Source organism: Marmota monax, unplaced genomic scaffold, assembly GCF_021218885.2.
Source record: "Marmota monax isolate L192 unplaced genomic scaffold, Marmota_monax_Labrador192_F-V1.1 WCK01_AAM20220418_F8-fsc00035, whole genome shotgun sequence".
In the NCBI taxonomy this organism is placed as follows: domain Eukaryota; kingdom Metazoa; phylum Chordata; class Mammalia; order Rodentia; family Sciuridae; genus Marmota; species Marmota monax.
In genome coordinates this window covers 8,835,337-8,856,845 of record NW_026691961.1, presented here as the reverse complement: position 1 = coordinate 8,856,845, position 21,509 = coordinate 8,835,337, and the positions used below count along the sequence as shown (strand labels likewise).

Here is a 21,509-nt window from a genome sequence, read left to right as displayed (position 1 = left end):
CCCCCACGTGGGGTCTGGAGCCATCGCACCCGAGGCAGGCGGAGAGCAACAAACTCAAAAGAAATGATTCCTCCCTAACCTACTGCAGGCTAGACTTGGTGCTAGCAACGAGGTGAACACGACCTGGCTTTTATGGAGAACATCGACTGGTAGAACACACACAACAAATAAGTCAAGAAATCGACAAAGAGTATAAAAAGTCTTGATCCTCCAGGAATCTTCTCTGGATTGCCCAGTCCCTATCAACCTTCTCTGGGCTCTGCTGTCTTTGTCCCTCAAGAATGGACTGCTGACAGTGAGTTTGGGGACCTCCCTGGGGCAGAGCAGGAGGAATGAGTTGTCCCCCAGCCCAACCCATAGAGATTGGGGCTCCCATCATGGGCACAGGGCACTCTGGCCTATGGCAGCTGGTTCCATCTCAGCTCTGAGCACTGTAGTGCCCCGTGGCAGCCACTGACCAGAGCCACCATGGCCTTATATGTAATGTGCACACCTGGCTGGCTATCCAGGCAGGGTGCTAGTCATCTCCTGTCCAGAGGCAGGGGCCAGGGACATGGAGCCAGCAGCTAGGGACCCACAGAATCTAGAATTGGAAATGTTAAATCTTCAGATTATGAACTCTTAGAAACACAGACATTCCGACCCAAAGACTGTATTTTGGTAGCATGCTAGAATATTGGCATCTAGTGATGCAAAATTCACATTCTCTTAGGGACATTTTACACCTAGAGAACTTTGTGATTCTGCAGCTAAAGAACTTTATAAAGATAGCCAGGCATGGTGGTGTGCATACCTGAAATCCCAGCAACTTGGGAGATTGAGGCAGGGGGATCGCAAGTTCTAGGCCAATCTCATCAACTTAGTGAGATGCTATCTCATAATAAATAGTAGAAAGGACTGGGGATGTAGCTCAGGGATAAGGTACCCCTGGGTTCAATTCCCAGAAGAACTTTATAACCATAGAATCTTGAAATTGGAAAATAAGGTAGCCAGGTGCAATGGCACACACCTGTAGTCCCAACTACTTAGGAGTTAGGCTGGAGGATCACTTGACAGCATAGTGGAACCCTGTCTCAAAAGGAAAAAAAAAATCTCCTCAAAAAAGAAATTATTTAAATATCAACCTCTTTTCATTCAAAACTTTCTTTTTTCCCAGTACCCAAGGTGCTGTACCACTGAACTATGTCCCAGCCCTTTCCATATTTTTGAGAAAAGGTCTCAGTTACCCAGGCTGGCCTCTAATTTATGATCCTCCTGCCTCAGCCTCCCTAGGATCACAGGTGTGCACCATCACCCCCAGCAGGAAACTTTATCTTTTTTTTTAATGGACATATTTTATTTAAAAATACATATAATATTACTTGTTTGAAATTTTAATAAAATTTGTAAATAATTACTATGCTGTTTTTGGCTGTTTGGATCAATTACAATTCTACAAATAAAAGCTAAACTGCTCATTAAAATAATGAAAAAAAATGAATAGAACTTATGAAATAAACTAATCAGTTGGAGAATAAGGACTAAAACTGTATTTCCCCCCATGTTATTTAATATAATGTTAAAGTCTGTAAGCTCTTGGGAACATTCATGTGGAACCATTCTATTCAAGGTGAAAGGGACAATAGATATTTGTCCAGGGAACAAAAAGATTCAGATGGGGGCTGGGGATGTGGCTCAAGCGGTAGTGCGCTTGCCTGGCATGCATGCGGCCTGGGTTCAATCCTCAGCACCACATACAAACAAAGATGTTGTGTCTGCCAAAAACTGAAAAATAAATATTAAAAAAAAAGATTCAGATGGTGTAAGAGAGGAGAAAGGAGGTGGCAGAAAAGTATTTAAATACTTAAATATTAAAATACTTCTTATGCACAAGGAATTAGGGATTTTCCATATAGCTCTAAGGAAGTGGTACTCAGCCTTAGTTTACATGATTAACTTTATGTGTCATTTTTGATTGGTTTAAGGGATGCCCAGATAGCTGGTAAGGAATCTCTATCTTGATGGGCATGTGGTCAACCCTCCCTGTCCACCTCTCGCACCCCTATGTCCAGCTCAGTCTTAATAGCCCTCAGGACAGGAAACCTAAAAACTGTCAACAATCTAGGCTCTTCTTAGAGGAGCTCCCAACTAAGGTATGTTGTTCCTGTCAAGCCAAGTTGGTCTTGTCCTGGGAGCGTCATGACTCAGTGCCAGGACATGGAGGAATGGGGTGCCAGCCCTGGCTCCAGGTGTCCCCATCACAGGCTGTCTGTCTGATGCTCCGCCCCAGTCTGCTCCTGGCACAAGAGACCCTGCTGGCCACAGAGGAAGACCGAGCTGGTGCCAGGGGCTAAATATGGGATCTGGTTGCTACGTGTCCTGGCCTTGCCACTCGACCTCTGGTGCCTGGTGGGGACGCCCCATCCTGGCCTCCCGGAATCGGCCACCATGGTCAGTGGGCTGGGGCTGGAGCCTGAACAAAGAATAAGCAGGCTTTCCTGGGGAGGGGGGCAGGTGGGCGTCCCCCAGATCTCCCCCAAGCATGGAGAGTTCTCTGGGCTGTAATGATGGGCAGTTGAGAAGGCAGCAAGGGGCCAAGGCTGGGCTCCTGGGCCTAGAAGGGGCAAGAGATGGGAGATGGCAGTAGCCTCCTGTGCCCAGAGCACTCTGCCTCAGTGCTGCCCAACCCTCCTGGATCCCAACAGGCTGAGCCCACCAGGGCGGGCAGATGAGGGTGTGGAGGCCCCATCCCTCAATCTCCACCCTTCACTCTGCTGCCCCTAGTCCCACCGGAAGTTCTCTGCCCCTCGGCATGGACACCTGGGCTTCCTGCCCCATAAGAGGAGCCGGCGGCACCGGGGCAGGGTGAAGACGTGGCCAAGGGATGACCCCAGTCAGCCTGTGCACCTCACTGCCTTCCTGGGCTACAAGGCGGGCATGACCCACACCCTGCGTGAGGTGCACCGGCCAGGCCTCAGTGAGTCACTTCAGGGGATGCGTGGGGGTGGGGGTCAGGGGGAACCTTCAGAGGCTGGGAGCCAGGGGTTGCTCCTACAGCCCAGGAGTGGCTACAGTCTCAGAAAAGATGAGGCCCTGCTGAAGGGAGGCAGGGTCAGGACTGTGATGGGCTCACGCTGCCCCTCATCAGGCCCTGGCCACGGGCAGTGCTCAGGTGGGTGCTGCCATTGACTCCAGTTACAGTGAGTATTGAAGCACTGAGCCGCTAGAACCCGGTCCAGCCTGGCACAGTGGCGTAGGCTGTAGTCCCAGAGACCTGGGAGGCAGAGGCAGGAGGAGCACAAGCTCCAGGCCAGCCTGGGCTGGGGATGTAACTCAGTGGTTAAATGCTCCTGAGTTCAATCCCCAGTAACCGCCCCCCCCAAAAAAGAAAGAAAGAAAGAAAGAAGCTGGTCCAATTAGTTTTCTTGAGGTGAAGGAACTGGGACTCAAGGCCATGCCAGGACAGCTGTACTTTTTTGGCCATGTGTGGACCATATTATCAACTGTTATTTAGTACATTCCTATAGCTGTGTATATGTATACTTTGTTCTTTTTTTTTTTTTTTCCTTTTTGTACTGGGAATTGAACTTTGGGGCACTTCACTACTGAGCCACAACTCTAGCCCTTTTTTAAAAAAAATATTTATTTTTTTATTTGTACACATTTATTTTGTTTATTTATTTTTATGTGGTGCTGAGGATCGAACCCAGGACCTCCCACATGCTAGATGAGCGCTCTACCGCTGAGCCACAACCCCAGCCCCTAGCCCTTTTTGTATCTTATTTTGAGACAGAGTCTCATTAAATCACTTAGGGCCTCACTGAGTTGCTTCGGCTGGGTTTGAACTCAGGATCCTCCTGCCTCAGCCTCCCCAGGTGCCAGGATTACGGGCGCGCACCACTGCGCCCGACTGTTCTTTGTTTTGTTTTGAGATAATTAGAGATTCACAGGCAGTGGTAAGAAGTAACCATACTGACATGGACGTGATCACCCACAAACTAGGTTTCTCTGGTTCTGCATGTGCTAGCACACTCAAACAGGTACACAGTATGCACTTTTGTCCCCTGGGTAAATTTGGGCACCCACCACTTAATCCTCCCCTGAGGGATCCTTGGGTGGCCTGTGCAGTCATATTCCTCCTGCCCCTTCCTGACAACACCCATCTGTTTTCCATCCCCCACCTTCTTATTTATTTATGTATTTATTTGTTTATTTTTGTACTAGGGATTGGACCCAGGGCAACGTACCACTGAGATAAATCCTCAGCCCTTATTAATCTTTTAAAAATTTTACACAAAATCTCACTAAATTCTTAGCTAAGGCTGGCCTTGAATTTGTAGTCCTCTTGCCCCAGCCTCCTGAGCTGCTGGGGTTTCAGGCATGTGTGCTATCACACCTGGCCCTCTTTTATTTGTTATTGTGGCAAAGTATGCATAATACAAAACTTAGTACCTTAATTTTTTTAGGTGGCATTAATACCAATGCATGTCCCCACCCCCAGGTCTCTTCCTCACTCCCTCCATTCCTTCTTTCCTTTAAAATATTCTTAAAACATATATATATATATATATATATATTTTTTTTTTTATTTTTTTTTTTTTTTTTTTTTTGCACGGCAGCCTAGACAGTGGTATCTGTGTGATCATGGATTTTTCTAGGTCTTGCTGGAACTTATAAAAATACATTTAAATTATTAAAAATAAGAAGGCCCAACCCCACCTTGCAGGAAAGCTGCCCTAACCACTGGCTACATGCTGTCCTGGCCCACCCTGTGTGGCCATCTCTTCTGCTCCCTTCCCCATGGGCCTCAGGAAGTCTCCTTCATCATCCTGTCCCTGGGTCTCATCTAGAAATTTCCAAACGGGAGGAAGTGGAGGCAGTGACGATTGTGGAGACACCACCCCTGGTTGTGGTGGGCGTGGTAGGCTACGTGGCCACCCCTCGAGGCCTGCGGAGCTTCAAGACCATATTTGCAGAACACCTCAGTGATGAGTGCCGCCGCCGCTTCTACAAGGACTGGTGAGGGCCACACCAGCTCTGTGCTGGAACAGTGACGGTGGGTGGCTAAGAGGAGAGGTGTCAACATCGAGTAGAAGGTAGGAAGCTGCAGGTGCTTCACTTCAGTAAGGGATGAGTATGTCTTAAAGGTCTGGAGAGGAAATCAGGATTGAGGAAAACAAGGAAGCAAATATTATAATACCCAGGGTTAATTACAGGGCTAACTTGATGGAATATCAGAGTTGCTCTGAGCTTCGGAGCAGCCAAGGTGAAAAGAGATACAGCCAATCCAGAAGCTCCTGTGCGTAGAAAGGTACTCTCAGGCCTCAGATCTTCCATGCACTAGGTCCTGTGCACCAGAACTTAGAGACACAGGCACCGGCCATCCCTGAAGCTCTGTGGGAGATGATGAGCTTGGGCCCCAGGGTCAGTGCAGGCTGTGGGACCAGAGAGGCTGACCTCTGAGTTCCTCTGCTGTAAGATGGGGCTGGGTGGTCCCTGTGTTGTGGGGTGGCTGTGAGCTCAGGGCTAGTGAAATGTGCCCAGTGCTTAGCACAGAGCAAGTGGCCAGAAAGTGCTATTTGTCCTGTTCTCACTGTTTCCAGTAAAAATTTGCCCTAATCTGAGAGTTTTAACTCCTGTGAATCCAAGGTTCTTCCTCTATAGAATAGGGATGATAATTTCCACCTTCCAGAGTTCTGCTGAGGGTTAGAAGTAATGTCTGCCCAGGGCTGGGGTATGGTGCCTGATTTGGAAGTGGGATCAGCAGCACAGAAGTGGGGCAGCTGGGGTGGTGTCCAGGTGCCTGGACCACAGGGAGGCAGGGAGTTACCCCGCTTTACAGGGAGAGGAGGAAAGCCAGGCGGGGGGGGGGGAGCCTGTGTTAAATTCAGACCAACTGGACCCAGTGCAGGAGCTTCAGGGAAGAGATTTCCTACTTGGGGAGCTGCAGGTGGGGTAGGGGCAGGACTGCTGGGGGCCACCCTGGCTGGAGCCTCTGAGCACCTCCTGTATGGGGCTCAGGCACAAAAGCAAGAAGAAAGCCTTCACCAAGGCCTGCAAGAGATGGCGGGATACTGACGGCAAGAAACAGCTCCAGAAGGACTTTGCCGCCATGAAGAAGTACTGCAGAGTCATTCGGGTCATTGTCCACTCCCAGGTCAGCCCCACCCCACCCAGCAGAGCTCACCCCTGGCCCCACTCCCCTCCAGCTTTGAGGAGCTGTGACAAATGTCAGCCTAAAAATACCCAGAGTCTCAGGCACAAGGCCAAGGGCTGCCCAACTTCCTGGCTGGACACCTGCAGCCAGGGCTAGGGCACTGACTGTCAGTGCCCTCCCAGGGGCCGTGGGGGCATTGGCCATGCCCCAAATTTCTCTGAAGGGCCTGAGTGTTCCACCAAATGTCCAATTAGGAGGGCTGGCTGCCCCCTCTGGGTTCTGGCACTTCGGGTGTGATTAGTGCTCTTCCCTGGGCTCTGGCTTGGTGGCTGACAGGTAACCAGCACCCTCTGGCTTGTTTTGGAATAGTTCTTGGTGTTTTACCTTCAAGGAAGTTTCTTCTAGGCCTGAGAAAGGTTGCCCTTCCACTCCAGAGCCTCCCACAGCCCACTGAATAGGCGCTCTCCCCAGGTACTCTCACACCCACAGTTCATGGGTGAGTTGTTGGTTAATGCCCATCTCCATCAACAGACCTGAGCTCTTTCGGGCAGAGGCCATGGGGCAGGAGCCTCACCTGCCTTATTCATTGTCAGGCCCCAGGGCCCACACAGAGCCTCATATGCAGTAGGTGCTTTACAAATATTTGTTGAACACTATGTTGTGATTTAACTGGTCTGTGTGTCCCCATAGTCTCTGGCTCACAAAGCATCAGCCGATGCTGCTGACTAATTGCGTCACTTGGAAGAAAGGCTGAGTTCCTTCCTATTCAACTTGTGTGGACCTGCCACCCTCCCGGTTTACCACCTTCTGGCCACATCCTTCTTTCTGTCCCACCAACTCTTGTTCCTTTGCCCATGATATTTTCTCTGCCCCAGAAACTTTCAGATCTTTGCCTAATGGAAAGATTATTGATATGATCTCCACAGAGAGGCCCTACCTGACAACTCCTGAAGTATGTCAGTCCATCCGAGCACCTATCCCTCTCCAATAGTTGACTTGGCTTATCTGTCTCCCAACTAGATGGTGGCTCCCTGGGTGTGGGACTCGACCTCATTCCATGCTGTCCCCACAGTGTACAGCATACAGCATATAGCCAGGCACAGAAAGACCTAGGGTCCCTGGCTGGCCATGCCTTGTCTGCAGGTGGGTAGGGAGTGTGCCTTTCTGGGAACTGAAGGCTGCACCATGCCTGCAGATGAAGCTGCTGCCCTTCCGGCAGAAGAAGGCCCATATCATGGAGATCCAGCTGAACGGCGGCACGGTGGCTGAAAAGGTGGCCTGGGCGCAGGCTCGGCTGGAGAAGCAGGTGACAGTGCACAGTGTTTTCAGCCAGAGTGAGGTCATCGATGTCATTGGTGTCACCAAAGGCCGGGGTGTCAAAGGTAGGGAAAAAAGGGGATGTTGTCTCCAGGAAAGGCTGCTTGGTGGGGGCCATACTGCTTCTCAGCCACCAGCCCTGTCTACCTGCAGGGGTCACAAGCCGCTGGCATACCAAGAAACTGCCTCGGAAGACCCACAAGGGGCTACGCAAGGTGGCCTGCATTGGTGCCTGGCACCCTGCCCGCGTGGGCTGCTCCATTGCACGGGCTGGGCAGAAGGGCTACCACCACCGCACTGAGCTCAACAAGAAGGTATGTCCATGGCTTTGGGAGACCTCAGTGGGTGAGTGCATGACCCAAACACTGCCTGCATGGTTAAATCCCCATCTGGGTCTGAGCACGTGTCCTGATGGATGTGGACATGCCCCTGGTTCCAGAGCCTGCCTCTTGCCCTCTTCTCCTGGCAGATCTACCATATTGGCAGAGGGCTGCACATGGAAGACGGAAAGTTGGTTAAGAACAATGCATCCACCAGCTATGATGTGACTGACAAGTCCATCACACCCCTGGTGAGGTGGGAGGCCAGGCTGGCCAAGGAGCATGTAGGGGGCAGTCAGGAGCTCAGGTTTGTGCCCCACAGTGGGATGCTGTTCCCACGGGCAGATGGGGGCACATGGCCCTGCCAGGTGGGCAGTAATGTGGGCCCAGTGGACTAGGGAGCAGCCATTTGGTGGCCCCCATCCCTGCAGTCTCCTTCATTCTCCAAGCCTCCTCTGAGGAGCTTGCACTCCTGCTGCTTCACAGGGACGAGGTGCAGCAGTGCTGCTGTGGACTGAAGCCGAGCCCAGCCCAGCCCAAGGGGCTGCAGCTAGAGCCTGCAGCAAGAGACTGCAACCTTCTGAGCTTCAGTTCTCCCCACAAAAATGCAGACCACTAAATGAGCTAAGACACAAAACAACTTAGCATGTGCCTCAGATGCTGCCCTGATTAGTGATCCAGGATGAGGATGTCACCCCCTCGCCTGGGGGCTGGGCATGGGGCTCCTTCCATCACAGCCCTGTGTGTAGGAATTCCAGGACTCCCAGCCACACCCACCTCCTAATACAGCACCCCATTGACTAGCCTGGCCTCTGACTTGCCTCCCCCACAGGGTGGTTTCCCCCACTATGGGGAAGTCAACAACGACTTTGTCATGCTGAAGGGTTGCATTGCTGGTACCAAGAAGCGGGTCATCACGCTGAGGAAGGTCAGCACAGCATGTGGACAGGAGGTCCTGTCCCTCATGGGCTGTCCCAGCTAGCCTGTTCCATCCTCCAGCCTGCTCAAGGTGGGGTAGGGGGGTGGGAGCTGAAAGCGAGGGTCTGACTGGAGTGGGGTGAGCAAGACCTTCCTGGTGTGCATTTAAGGTGAAGGGCGGGGATGGGGACCCTCTGGCCTTGACAATTCCTCTCCCACCCATTTCCAGTCCCTCCTGGTGCATCACAGCCGCAGGGCCCTGGAGAATATTGAGCTCAAGTTCATTGACACCACCTCTAAGTTTGGCCATGGCCGCTTTCAGACAGCCCAGGAGAAGAGGGCCTTCATGGTGAGCTCAGCCCTCATGTTCTCTGGGGGCTCAGACTCCATATTTCTCCTCCTCTGGGCCAGGGAAACTGGTGCAGAAGGAGCTGGCAGGGCATCTCCCTGCCTTACCCACAGGAGGGCTTTTAGGGTCAGCAGGGCAGCCATTGGACGGTATCCCTGGACAGACTCCTGTGACTAACAATCCTCCTGTCCTCCTCAGGGCCCTCAAAAGAAGCATCTGGAAAAGGAAAAGCCAGAGACCTCGGAAGACTTATAAGCTACGTGGGCCTGAGATACACACACCCCACCTGCCTCTTCTGTCCAATAAAGACCGGGGTCAACTCTTCCCAGTGTCTCAGAGAGTTGAGGGCGCGAGAAAGGCCGGAAGGGCCGGTCGGTGGCTCAGGGCTTAGCTCTGGAGACAGGGCGAGGGGATGCGGGTCCGTGGTGCATCGCCATCCCACTCTGGAGCCTGGTCGCAGGAGTCTCCAAGATCCCCTTGAGTCCCCAAGATCCCGTTGAGGCCCTGTGACTCTGTGGCCTTAGGGACGGGACGGGGCGGGGCTTTGCGCGGCAGAGGCGGGGCTTCTGGGAAGCGGTCGGGAGTGGTCGGTAGGAGACACCGATGGGCGAGGCCTGCTGGAAGACAGGATCCAGCCTGTCTTCGAGAAGGGCGGGGCATCGGGAGGCGGGCCGGGCGAAATTCTGGTGCCCCTCTGATTGGTCCTTTTTAGGGGCGGGGCTGGGGCGGCTGCAGAGTGAATGGTCCTCGGGAAGGGGAGGCGGGCGCGGACCGGCTCCCTCCAGTCTGCTTTTTAGGCTGTCCCGGGCTGCAAGCTTCAGGCTGTCCCGGCGGTGCCATGTCGTTCTGCAGCTTCTTCGGGAACGAGGTTTTCCAGAACCACTTTGAGCCAGGTCCAGCCTGTCGCCCCTGCCGGGAGGGAGTGGGATGGAAGGAGTGCATAAGAAGGGGAATCCCCTCGCTTCGGGTGGTGGTGGAGTCCGAGTCCGGGAATAGGACGTGTGTGGCAGCTGATGAGAAGCGATTGAAGGCAAAGGGGGTCGAGGAGGAGGAACCCCGGAGGTCCTGGGAGTAGGAGGACCCCAGGGGAGAACTGAGGGAAGCCGTGGGTCCAGCTGTGTAGCGGGTGGTGAGGAGGCCGGGGTATACTGGTCATCTGAACGGCGCGATGGAAAATCTATCTAACCCGAAGGCAGTTCGGGTTCCCATTTCCGCTGGTGAGTGAGCAAGCACTGAATAAAAATGTGCCCGTCTGTGTCCTCCCCCATCTGCCCATGCCTTCCGGGTTGGGTATCCAGGGGTGCAGTTTTTGGCAGCTGTCAGTGAAATTTGGCAAGTGACTAAATAGGTGCGGTAGTTTGGGGCATACCCCAACCTCAGCCTTGGCCCCAGGCTGTGAGAGGCCCTGGTAAGTTCTCATCTAGCTGGTTGGACTCCTGATAATGGACTAATTTGGTAAAAGCACATCCACAGGAAAGACTAGGGCACAGGCCTCCCTGGTATGGGATCTGTTGAGTGTTAATCCTCTAGGGGACTGGCTTATGACACTGAGCACTATGGGACCAGCTGTGACACAGGACCATGAGGGCAAAATTGTTCCTTGGACCCTCTGGCTATGAGACCCCGCTTGTCCTCTGCCAAGGGAAACTCCATTCCATAGCATCTTCTAGTTCTTTGCTTCCTGCTTGAGTTCCTGGTAAAGGCTGAATAATTCACAGACTTCAGGGGAGGCTGTCCCCAGATAGGTGGGGAGTGATTCAGTACCCATGGAGTTTCCTGTTTTGAGTTCTTCAAATAATCTGCAAGTCAGTTTTGCAAACTTCTCTGCCCCTGCCCTCTCCACCACAAAGTGATCTTTTGGGGATGGGTTGAAATCTGTCCTCCCGGCCCCTGTCTTTCTGGGTTCCCTGTCTGCTGGAGGCCTGTTCTCCGGGACTATCTTCTTCCTCCCTGGAGAGCAGGCCAGTGGGTGGGTGTCCAGTTCAGGGCTTTGTTGGGTAGTAGGATAGCTGCTGAAATGGGAGTGGGGCCAGGTGGTCATGCTGACCACTCAGGGCCCCTCTCTGTGGGTTCTGCAGGGTGTGGTGAGGTGAGTGCTCTGTCCCTATCAGATTGCCTGGGCTTCTTCCTGGCCACACACCTCACTGGATGTCCACAGTACCAAGCCTCAACTTCCTCATCTGTAAAATGGAAATGTTAAAAGATTCCAAATCATGCGGCCATTGATAATTCTCTGCCTTTACTTTCTCCACACTCCAGGCATCTATGTGTGTGCCAAGTGTGGCTATGAGCTCTTCTCCAGCCATGCGAAGTACGCACACTCATCCCCATGGCCAGCATTCACTGAGACCATCCACGCTGACAGTGTGGCCAAGCGTGCGGAGCACAATCGACCTCAGGCCTTGAAGGTGGGTGACAGTGACCAGAGTTGGGGGCGTGTTCAGGGAGAGCCAGAGAACCAGTCACACCTTCCTTCCTTGCTTCCCCCACAACTCTTGGGAATTCCAGGCTGACTATTTGAGGCTTCTGGCCTCAGCAAGGGGACTGCCACTCCATACCTGGGGAAAGCCTAGTGTCCTGGTGGAATGTGGGCATCAGGGCAGTTTCCCTACCTAGGCCCCAGGACGAAGGTCAGCCTTCCGCAGTAGGACTGGCTTGCACCAGGGCTGTCTGATGGGCCAGAACTGACATGGCTACCTTGTGGGCTTCCCAGGTGTCCTGTGGCAGATGTGGCAATGGTTTGGGCCATGAATTCCTGAACGATGGCCCCAAGCCTGGACAATCCCGATTCTGAATATTTAGTAGCTCGATGAAGTTCATCCCTAAAGGTAAGCTGACCTTCTGCAGCTGGAGGACAACTACACACACTGCGGGGGTCTGGGGCAGGGGAGGACACATCTGTGCTTATTCACTTTCTTTCTTTCTTTCCTTCTTTCTTTTTTTTTAGAGAGAGAGAGAGAGAATTTTTTTTAATATTTATTTTTTAGTTTTCGGTGGACACAACATCTTTATTTTATTTTTATGTGGTGCTGAGGATTGAACCCAGCACCCCACACATGCCAGGCGAGCGCATTATCGCTTGAGCTACATCCCCAGCCCCTGCTTGTTCACTTTCTATGGCAAAATATCAGGGGCACCAAATCACACTGCTCACAGCCTTCCCAGGGTCACCCCAAAAAGTGGCTGCAAATTTTAGCTCCCTCTGTGTGACCCAGAGGGGGCATCTGTGGGAGGGTATGACAAAGGGTTTTCTCTAGAGTCCTGGCCCTTCTTATAGCTATAGTCAGTAGTTGGGGCCAGCAAAGCTGAGGACCTGGGTCATGTGCTGCGTGTCCCTGTGGTCGTGATCTCAGGCTTGCTTCTCAGCCTCTAAGTTTGCCTCCTCCTCTGTTTAGTGCCTGTGATGGCAGAGCCTCCTTCCCAGGGCCGATAAGAATGGCTGCATGGGATGCAGAACCCTTGGGCCTGGTACATGGTGCAGTTCAGGATACCTGTGCCACTGCTGGTGGTGTTCTTGGCTGTGCATTCTGCCAGCTCGGCTTCCTCTGTCTGCGCCTCACCTGCTCACAGGGAACCTTGTGCCTCAGCAGTCTGTCTGCAGATGCAGCTGCCTGTCTCCTCCCCACACTCTAGTTCTCATCTCAGTGTTCCCTGGCTGTCACCAGGACCCCAGCCATTCCCTTCATCTCTGTTTCATACCCTGTGGAATTGGGCTGTTGTCTTTAGCACATGCCACACCACAAGCACAGTGGGGTAAAACGAGCACCCTCTGAGGGCCTGGTGCATGATTAGCCTGAGTGGTGTTTCTGTCCTTTCATCGTCTTTGTCCCCTGTCAAATAGACTCTCAGGGCCCAGGCCTCTGGGCCTTCCAGCTCAGCTGGTGTCTGAGGCACAGTTTCACAGTGGCTTTCTATCCTCTCCTTTCTTTCAGGCAAAGAAAGTGCTGCCTCCGAGGGGCACTAGGCGAGCTGCCACACCTACCCCAGATGTATGTGCACCATGGGCACACTCTGGCATCCCACTTTGGCATTGGAACCCTGGAAATTCAACAGGGAGGTAGTGGCAGTGACTGAGACACCAGGAAGGCACCCACGGCCTGAGTTCTGGGCTGGACAGCCTTGGGCAAAGCACTTGTCTGCCACAGTCCAGTCTTCTGCCAGAATGGGCCTTGAGGGTTGGGGCTGAGCTGCTGGCTATCTTGGCCTCCAGCTCACAGTCTCTGGGCTTATCTTGTCTTTGAATATCATTGTACCCCCTACCTTCTCTTCTCCTTGACCTTCTGCCCATTCCCTGGCTGTCTGGACCCATGTCTGTGGAGCCCTGGTCCTCACCTAAGCTGTGCCCCTCTTCCCCAAGCTGTACTGGGAGGAAGAATGCAAACAAGGGCTGCCCTGGCCTGCAGCTCCAGCCCTGGTGACTCTATGATCTGCTCTGGTAAAAGCCTTCTAAGCCATCCAGGGTGGTGATGATTTGTGACCCACTAGGAGCGCAGGCTGATGTGACAGACTCTTGACTCTTCATCTCCTGGTGAGAGGCCCGGACCCTGTTTCCCAATCTGTGGTAGAGCTTGCTTCATTGGTTCTTGGGAAAGGGGCTGCTGTTGCACTGCTTCACCAGTGTAGCTGGGGCCCTGGGGTCAGTCCTTCCAGTTCAGACCCGAATGCGGTCACCTTACTGTATGAATTCAAAAGCTCTTGCCATCTAAGAGGGCAGATGATTCTTAAGCCCACCTCCCTATCTTCTTGGAGTAATCAGGAGGAAATCAATAAATAAATGACACCTGCCCTGCTGTCTCTTTTGTTCCTTCAGCGCTGGGGTTTAAACCCAGGGCTTTGCTCTACCACTGAGTTACATCCCCAGCCCACTGCTTTTGGTGACCACATCAAGGATGCAAGTACTTGGATGTCAGGCCTCTGCACAGTTTTTTTTTTTTTCCATTTATTCCACAAATACTTAGTGCTTGGTGCTGGGGATGCAGCTGTGAGCAGGAGAAAACGGGGCCCTGCTCTCAAGGTCTCATGGGAAACCTAGGAGACAGACGGTAGTAAGTTAATTGGCAGGTGCTCATGTGGGCAAGAAAAGCAGAGTAATGGCGCTAGAATGTGTGAAGGGGGCAACTAGGGGACTGCCTGCCCCTTTGCCCAGTGGTCAGGGAGAAGGACTGTGAGGAGGGGATCATCTCAGCCAGCAGTGGCAGGTGAGAGAATCAAAGAGAGTTGCTTCCTGGGCAGTGAGCACAGCACATACAAAGGCCCTGAGACCTGTCCCAGGCTGAGGTACAAAATGCCCCCATGAGAGAGATGATATGCTCCATAAGAACTACATGGCTTTTCCAACTCATATTGTCAGGTGCCTGGGGTAATATGTGGGAATGGGTCGCTCTTCTCTGGGTCAGGTATTACGCCTAAGTTTCCAGACTGGGAAAGCTCAAGTGCAATGGCAGTCATTGGAACTGAGTAATGCCTCTCTGTCAATCAATCTCTAGGCCTGGGCCAGTTTATAGATGCAGAACCTCTCAGTTGAAGGGGAGCCTAGGTCCCTTTGAGGAAGGACCCCCAAAATTTATCCTGTTAATCTTTCTTTCAGCCTTCTCTAAGAGGACCCACAACTTTTTGTCTATGCACTTTGGAAAAGAAAGTATTCAGACCTTTTGAGAACCACTGAATACTGATGCTAATTCTGAACTGATGTGAATTCTAGGAGGTCCCAATGTCACTGCCAGTGTAGGGGCTCAGGAGGTTGGGTGATCAGTGGAGTGTAAGCTGTGGTCTTTCTCACAGTGGGCCATCTGTGGTTATTTCTCTAGTTCTGGAATGTATGATTGGAATAGACATAATCAGTAGAGGGCACACGCCCCCCGGCAGGGGAAGGGGCAGAACCAGCAGGTACACACAAGTAGAAGAGGGAGAAGCCAGCCTACATTACTCACCTGCTCAGCCCAGCCCGGGGACAGGACTCTGCTCCGTAAAGTCTCCTCCCTGTCCCAGGCCAGGGCTGTTTGCCCTAATGTGGAGTCAGTGTATCATGCTAGGTAGCCAGTCAGGTCCTCTGGGGATACGTGGCTCCCCTCTCTCCTTCACCCTATGTGAGAAATAGTGGCTCTACGAAGGCTGTGACTGCCTGTTGTGCGCAGCCTGAGGGCAGCAGGCATGTTGAAGGAGACTCCCACAGGGGTGGAGGCAGTGGGCTGAGTGGTTGGCAGGAATGCCCGGACCCCAGGGCTAGTGTGGATCTTGGGTTGTGCTCAATTTCCCCAGCACCCTCAGCTCTGCATTCTGGTGCATCATGTCCCTGAGACTGGACTTGGGCCTAAGAGCAGGTGGGTGTCCTCCTATAAGTTGGGTCAGTGAGTCCTGGCTGAGCTCCTAGGACTGTTTCCTTATGCTCAGACTGGTCGCACACAGGCCTGTCAGCTGGGGATGGAGAGCCGAGGTGGGAGTTGCCTGCACCCCACTTGCCCTATGCTCATTTGCACAGCTATGTTAAGGGGGTTAGGGAGCAGGGAGATTGGACTGGGGAGGCTCAGTGGGGGCCGGCAAGTAAGATCCTTGGAAGGGAGGAGACACAAGAGTGCGCCTGACGACACCGGGACCCAGGACAGGGTTGACCATGGGCAGAGTGTGTCAGTAGAGTGGCTGGGCGAGGGAAGACAGCCTTTCTAGTTCTAGCATCCTGCAGGAATCACTAGTCACCCTCTTACTGTCCCCCTCCTCCTCCTGGGTTGCACCACAACCTCTAGTCACCACAGTTCTGGAGAGACAAGAGCACAGGGCCCTCTTCCCCCACCTCTGCCCCTTCCTTGCCAGGCAGAGCCTGGGGGAACAGCCTTAGAGTCAGGGCGGGTGCTCTGCCAGCCACAGCAACTGCAGCCCGCAGGCCTGGGCCAGGTGAGTGGGTAGCCTGAGAGGGACAGTGGGAGCTGACAGGAGCAGGGCCCAGTCCGGCTCAGATGAGCATCAGTAGACATTTGCACAATGAGTGAGTGAAGTGATAGTGCTTAGGACTTTTGGACACCTCAGGTTCTCCTTCCCCGCCAAATGGGTGGGGTGTGGCCTGGGGCTGGTGGAAGGAAGCAGGAACCTCCTAACCATGGAGGGGGAGGGAAGGTAAGAAGAGGAACCCGGAAGTGTTGGCGAAGGTCACCGCCAAACCACATAGGGCCATCATATCCCCCACTCCCATCCAGTACAGGTCTACAGCCTACCGGCAGGGGGCGCACTCGCTCCGCACGGCCCGTGAACTGGGACTGAGTGCACAGGCACTGGAGCTGGAGCGGGCTGCAGTTCTCTCCAGCGCCGCTGGGGGCGCCGCAGGATGGCTCCGATCACTCGCGGGGATTGCAGCGCCCAGCCCTACCCAGGGACCCAGCGGCTGAGTGCCCGGAGGCACCCAGTGGTCTGCTGGCAGCAGACACTTCCAGCTGCCAGCAGTGGTCGCTGCGCAAGTGTCTCGGCCCCTCGTCCACGCCCGCCCAATACGGCAGTGCCAGGGACGCAGGCCGATTCCTGTGCGTCTGAGGCTGGGCATCATCCAAGTGGTCCCACATCAGGCCACCGGGGCTCTATAGCCCGGTATGTCCTGCTGTGCCCTTGGGATGATCCCCATGTACTGAAAGGCTACTGTGAACATGTCCACAAGGAGCAAGACGCCTGGAGGCAGGCTCAGGAGCCCATGCTCTGAAGAGGACCCAGGAGCAGGTGTGCCTGTGTGTGTCTGTGCAAGTGCAGGTGGGCACAGGTGGGCGCAGGTGGGCACAGGTGGAAAGCCCTGCAGCCAGGCCCCAGTCACCTTCCCCCAGAGTGGAAAGCCCCAGCACTGACTTGCACCACATGCCAATGTCAGGGCTAGTGAGCCCATTCTGAAGGTCAAGCCCAGTCTGGCCAAGGACAGGACCCTTAGGGAGTGCCCCACTCCATCTTCAATCTCCTGGGGAAGTATCTTCACGCCAACAGTCAGCCAGACAGGCATTGGGCCAATCATGTTCAGCTCTGTGCTTAGGAAGAACCCAGAACCCAGGGTTCTACGCCCAACCCCCACTACTTCCTGGCCCCTTCAAACTTGACCATCACCCTCTTCTGAGAGAATGGTAGTACACACATGTGCTACACTGTCTTCTCTCTAACCCAGTGGTCCTATCCTCTCTAACTCTTCCCCAGGCACACAGGGGCTCCATGGGCCCAAGTTCCAAGGTCCCACAAAGAACCCCTGGACTAAGAGATTAGAAAGCCTCTGAACCCTGAGGTGGGGGAGCCCAGGGCCAACAGGCTGAGGCCACAGGGCCCTGGCACCCACTGGCTCTGTTCCTCTCTCCTCCCAGTGTCATCTGCCCCTCTTCTGCAAAGTGCCACCAAGCCCTTTGAAACCAAGACTCGCAAATATCCTGGTTGGAGATGAAACATCATAAGATCAAAGCCAGGGTTCGAACCATGGACATCTCCCTAGTTTTACAAGGACACAGACACTGGGGGTTGTGAGGGATTATGTTCAGGTAACCCTTAGTACCCTCCCCTTTAGGCTCTCCACTGGTCACTCTTGGGGCCCCCAAGCTACATTAACCAGAGCCCTAGTACCCAGGGCCAGAATAGGGGGGCTTCCAACCAGCACCCTAGAGCCCTCACCATGCCTGCCGTTCCCACTGCCTGCCCATCCCCTATATCCCAGATGTGCCGTTCAGGCTGACTCAGGAAGGGGCACCCGGGCCTGGACTGCATAGGTCACTCTGCAAAGTCCAGCAGATGGGTCCCCACTTGACCTTCAGAATGGGCTCACTGGCCCTGACATTGGCATGTGGTGCAAGTCAGGGCTGGGGCTTTCCACCCTGGGGGAAGGTGACTGGGGCCTGGCTGCAGGGCTTTCCACCTGTGCCCACCTGCGCCCACCTGTGCCCACCTGCACTTGCACAGACACACACAGGCACACCTGCTCCTGGGTCCTCTTCAGAGCATGGGCTCCTGAGCCTGCCTCCAGGCGTCTTGCTCCTTGTGGACATGTTCACAGTAGCCTTTTAGTACATGGGGATCATCTCAAGGGCACAGCAGGACATACCTGGCTATAGAGCCCTGGTGGCCTGATATGGGACCACTTGTCAAGTGCTCTACCGCTGAGCTAGAGCCCCAGCCGATAGTGCTGAAGGGCATATATGTCCAGAGGTCTGGCTTGGGGCTATGAACCTGGAGGAGGTGGGGATTGGGGGACAGGGAGAGCCCTGTCTCTAGGGGACCCTCCTCTCATCCCCCTTGGGAACAAAGGCTGTTGCCAGCCTCCTCTCCTTAGGGTGGGACTGCCAGCCTGTAAGAAGGATGGCTATGGGCTGGGGCTGTAGCTCAGCAGTAGAGCACTTGCCTAGCATGTGTGAAGCACTAGGTAGCACCACATATAATAAATAAAGTAAAGGCATTGTGTTCATATACAACTAAAAAAAAGTTGTTTTTTTTTTTAGATGGCTACATTGTTATAAATTGAGCTGGGCCAGGCTGGTGGGTACACAGTTATGAATCGTGGGCACCTGTTCCCTGCCCTAGAGACGCACGGACCAGTAGCAAATGGCCCTCCATCTGTGATGCTTCTTCCAGGAAGACCCAGGGAAATCAGGGAGTATGGCTGGAAGCTGGCTAGAGCCAACCCTCTGAAGGAGTGGGGTCTGGTTCCTTCTGGCAAACCCTACAGCTATGGGTGGATTTCCTGCAGACATGACCACTGGCCGTGACTACTGAGATGGGGACCCCTCACTTCTCTCTACTCCTGCCCAAAGGACTTTTTTCCATATCTCCATCTGACACTGGGAATCTGGTCTGTTGTGGCATGACCCTTCTCTTTCACAGTGTCCTTGAGTCAGCAGGATCAAGACGCCAGGTTCTGGCAAGTAAGGCCAGGGAAGCCCTTCCCTTCTGGTCTGGTGCCTAGGAGAGACAGATGTGAAGTACTTAGGTCCCCTAGGGTGGGAGCAGCTCTGGGTGTTCTTTCTAGTGCTGTGGTCACTGTCACATGTCCTCTGCCCTCCGCATCCTTATCGCTAGGAGCTGGGCTCTCAGGGGTGGTGAGATCACCTGTTGAAAGGGGCAAAGAAGGCTCCTAAAGCCCTTGCTGTTAACAGTGCCCTGTCCCTGTCGGTTCCTGTCTGCCTTGCCTGGCTTAGGCCACTAGGGTGAACTGAGAACAGTGAACCGAGAACATGGGGCTTTGGGATGGGTGGGATGGGGGATCATCCTGTCTTAGGGGCCTCTTCCCAGAAGGGAACCACATCCTCTATGTGCTCGGGCAATCCACCATCCAAAGTGGAAAAACCCCACACAAATCAAGGACAGCTGGGCCCGCCCTCTGGCCACAGCCCCTTCCCCCCTTTCCCCTCTCCGGCTTTGGTTGCGCAGACTGCGGGAGTGGGTCTGGGGGGTGAAGGGTGTGGTTCTAGGGGAGGGAGTTCCTGGTGCTCCTGACTGTGTGCCCGCCACGGCCCCCCACAGAGGGAGGCACAGTGTCATTAATCCCATGCCGGAGTGGGGCAGATGCTTACATGCCTGGCCTGCTGATGTGGGGCCCCAGGCTGGGGTGTCCACTCTGGGGAGGGACGGGCTGGGAAAGAGAAAGGTGTGGGAAAGGGACACAACCAGATTCAGACCGACAGATAGCTTCAAACACTCAATGGGTCTCTCAACAAGTGCTCATGGTCCTCGTCAGGGTCAGGTGTGGAGCCTCCAAAGGAGTCACCACCGAACCAATTGCTGCCCTTGTCGAGCTCATGGGTAGCTGGAGACACACGAGGAGCAAAATCACCCACAAGAAATAAGCAGTCTGAAGGTGGCACAGGTACAGCTGGGCAGCTGGTGCCCACGGTCTGCAAGGCCAGCGGGGCCTCCCTCCAGCATGACTTTGCTCCCCAGGACCCCTTCCTCCACTTCCCCCGACTTTCCATTTGTCTCTGGCCCATGTCATCTCCCCCAGGGAAGGTGTTTGCTGGCTACAGCCTGAGCAGCTTGTCCCCTCGCCTTCCAAGTCCCCTCCTCCCAGCCACCACGCCAGGCCTGACTACCTGCATGCTGTCCCTCCAGTGTCAGAGGGCCAGGGTATGGAGGGCGGACAGATCCACCATTTGCCTGGCCATTTTACCTTGACAGGGGGTCCACGAGTTTGGGCCATGAGGGACTCTTAAAGATGCGGGTCCCCCAGGGAGATCAGCTGGGCAGAAGGAACTTGTTGATGGGCATTTCTGGGTAGAGGAGATATAGCCAGAGAGCAGGAGGTAAGCGATTCTCCCAGGGCCTTGTGCCTCGGAGAAGGGGACCCACTATCCCTAGGTCACACAGAAGTGAGCCAGCAGGGAGCAGGAGCTGGGCCTTGAGAGCAATGCAGGGCAGGAACAGAATGGAGAACCTGCTGAGAAGTCCTGGGGGAAGGGAGGGAGGGAGCCCTGTCTGAGGAACCCTGGGAGGAAGTTCCTGAAATTACCAATTTCACCTTCAAAGGGACTCTTCCTAAAGGGTTCAGCATAGGGTTCCCATAAGACCAGGAATTCTACTCCAAGGCATATATACCCATGAGGAATGGGACACATGTCCATGCCACACACAGCCTTGTCCATGACTATTTATGCTAGCATTGTTCATTATAACCCCAAAGCAGAAACAACCCAAATGTCCTTTGACTTCTGAGCAGATGAACAAAATTTCATCCGTCTATACCAAGGAATAATATTTAGCCACAAAAAAGAAACAAAGCCCTGACCCTGCTACAACACGGATAAGCCTGCAAAACATTTGTGCCTAGTGACAGAAGACAGGCATGGAAGGACAGATTTGGCAAAGAATGGGCAAATCATAGAGGCAGAAAGCACTTGGGTGGTTGCCAGGGGGTTTTGGGGAGGAGAGAATAGGGAGTGACTGCCAGAGGGTATGAGATTTCTTTAGGAGGTAATGAAAATGTTCTGAATGGACTGTGGTGGTGATTGCATAGCATTGAATGTACTGGAAGCCCTTGACTTCCATGCTTTAGGAGGCTGAATCCTGTGGCATGTGGATCACACCTTGATAAAGCTGTTACTAAAAACACTCTGCACTCAGTAAAGGCTCCATTCTACAAAGAAGGACCTGGAGGCTCAGGCTCCTGGGGCCACATGGCTAGAGCAAGGTGGGCCGAGGCCAATCTCAGGTGGACTCTAGGCCTCTAAGGAAGGCCTGAGGCTCCCTCTCCTTCCTTTGCCTGCTCTCTCCTCTTCACCTGGTCACCATCTCCAGAAACCCTTCCCTGACCTCTCCCCGTCTACCTGCCTTCGGACAGCACTTACTGAGTCCATGGGATGTGGGCTCTGGGTTGGTGCTGGGGATAGCTTGAACAAACATGCCAGGGCTGCCATCCTGGGCATCCCCAGATTTGTACCCACTCCTCACCAGAAAGCCAAGCAGAAGTGGGGAAGGAGAGGTCCATTTCCAACCCCCTGGTGCCCGGACCTCCACCTCCTGGCTTCTGACCAAATGT

The 21,509-nt window shown here is 53.8% G+C and overlaps 2 protein-coding genes across 4 annotated transcripts; both read left to right on the top strand.

The window, feature by feature from the left end:
* Window positions 1–40: 40 nt before the first annotated feature.
* Window positions 41–9,364, top strand: Rpl3l (ribosomal protein L3 like). Of its 3 annotated transcripts, none has more exons than XM_046442400.2 (10): window positions 41–295; window positions 2,764–2,956; window positions 4,830–4,998; window positions 6,001–6,136; window positions 7,332–7,518; window positions 7,607–7,767; window positions 7,923–8,024; window positions 8,606–8,701; window positions 8,921–9,040; window positions 9,239–9,364. In XM_046442400.2, the coding sequence occupies exons 2-10, from the start codon at window positions 2,917–2,919 to the stop codon at window positions 9,293–9,295; spliced, it is 1,068 nt and encodes a 355-aa protein (XP_046298356.1). In that variant the 5' UTR covers window positions 41–295; window positions 2,764–2,916; the 3' UTR covers window positions 9,296–9,364. The 3 variants fall into 3 exon arrangements, with proteins under 3 accessions (XP_046298356.1, XP_058434798.1, XP_046298349.1); XM_058578815.1 differs by lacking the exon at window positions 41–295 and adding an exon at window positions 2,265–2,430; XM_046442393.2 differs by lacking the exons at window positions 41–295; window positions 7,923–8,024 and adding an exon at window positions 2,276–2,430.
* A 424-nt stretch (window positions 9,365–9,788) lies between these two features.
* Msrb1 (methionine sulfoxide reductase B1) lies at window positions 9,789–13,825 on the top strand. Its single transcript, XM_046423892.2, has 4 exons — window positions 9,789–9,933; window positions 11,300–11,448; window positions 11,754–11,868; window positions 12,973–13,825. The coding sequence occupies exons 1-4, from the start codon at window positions 9,879–9,881 to the stop codon at window positions 13,002–13,004; spliced, it is 351 nt and encodes a 116-aa protein (XP_046279848.1). The 5' UTR covers window positions 9,789–9,878; the 3' UTR covers window positions 13,005–13,825.
* Window positions 13,826–21,509: the final 7,684 nt, after the last annotated feature.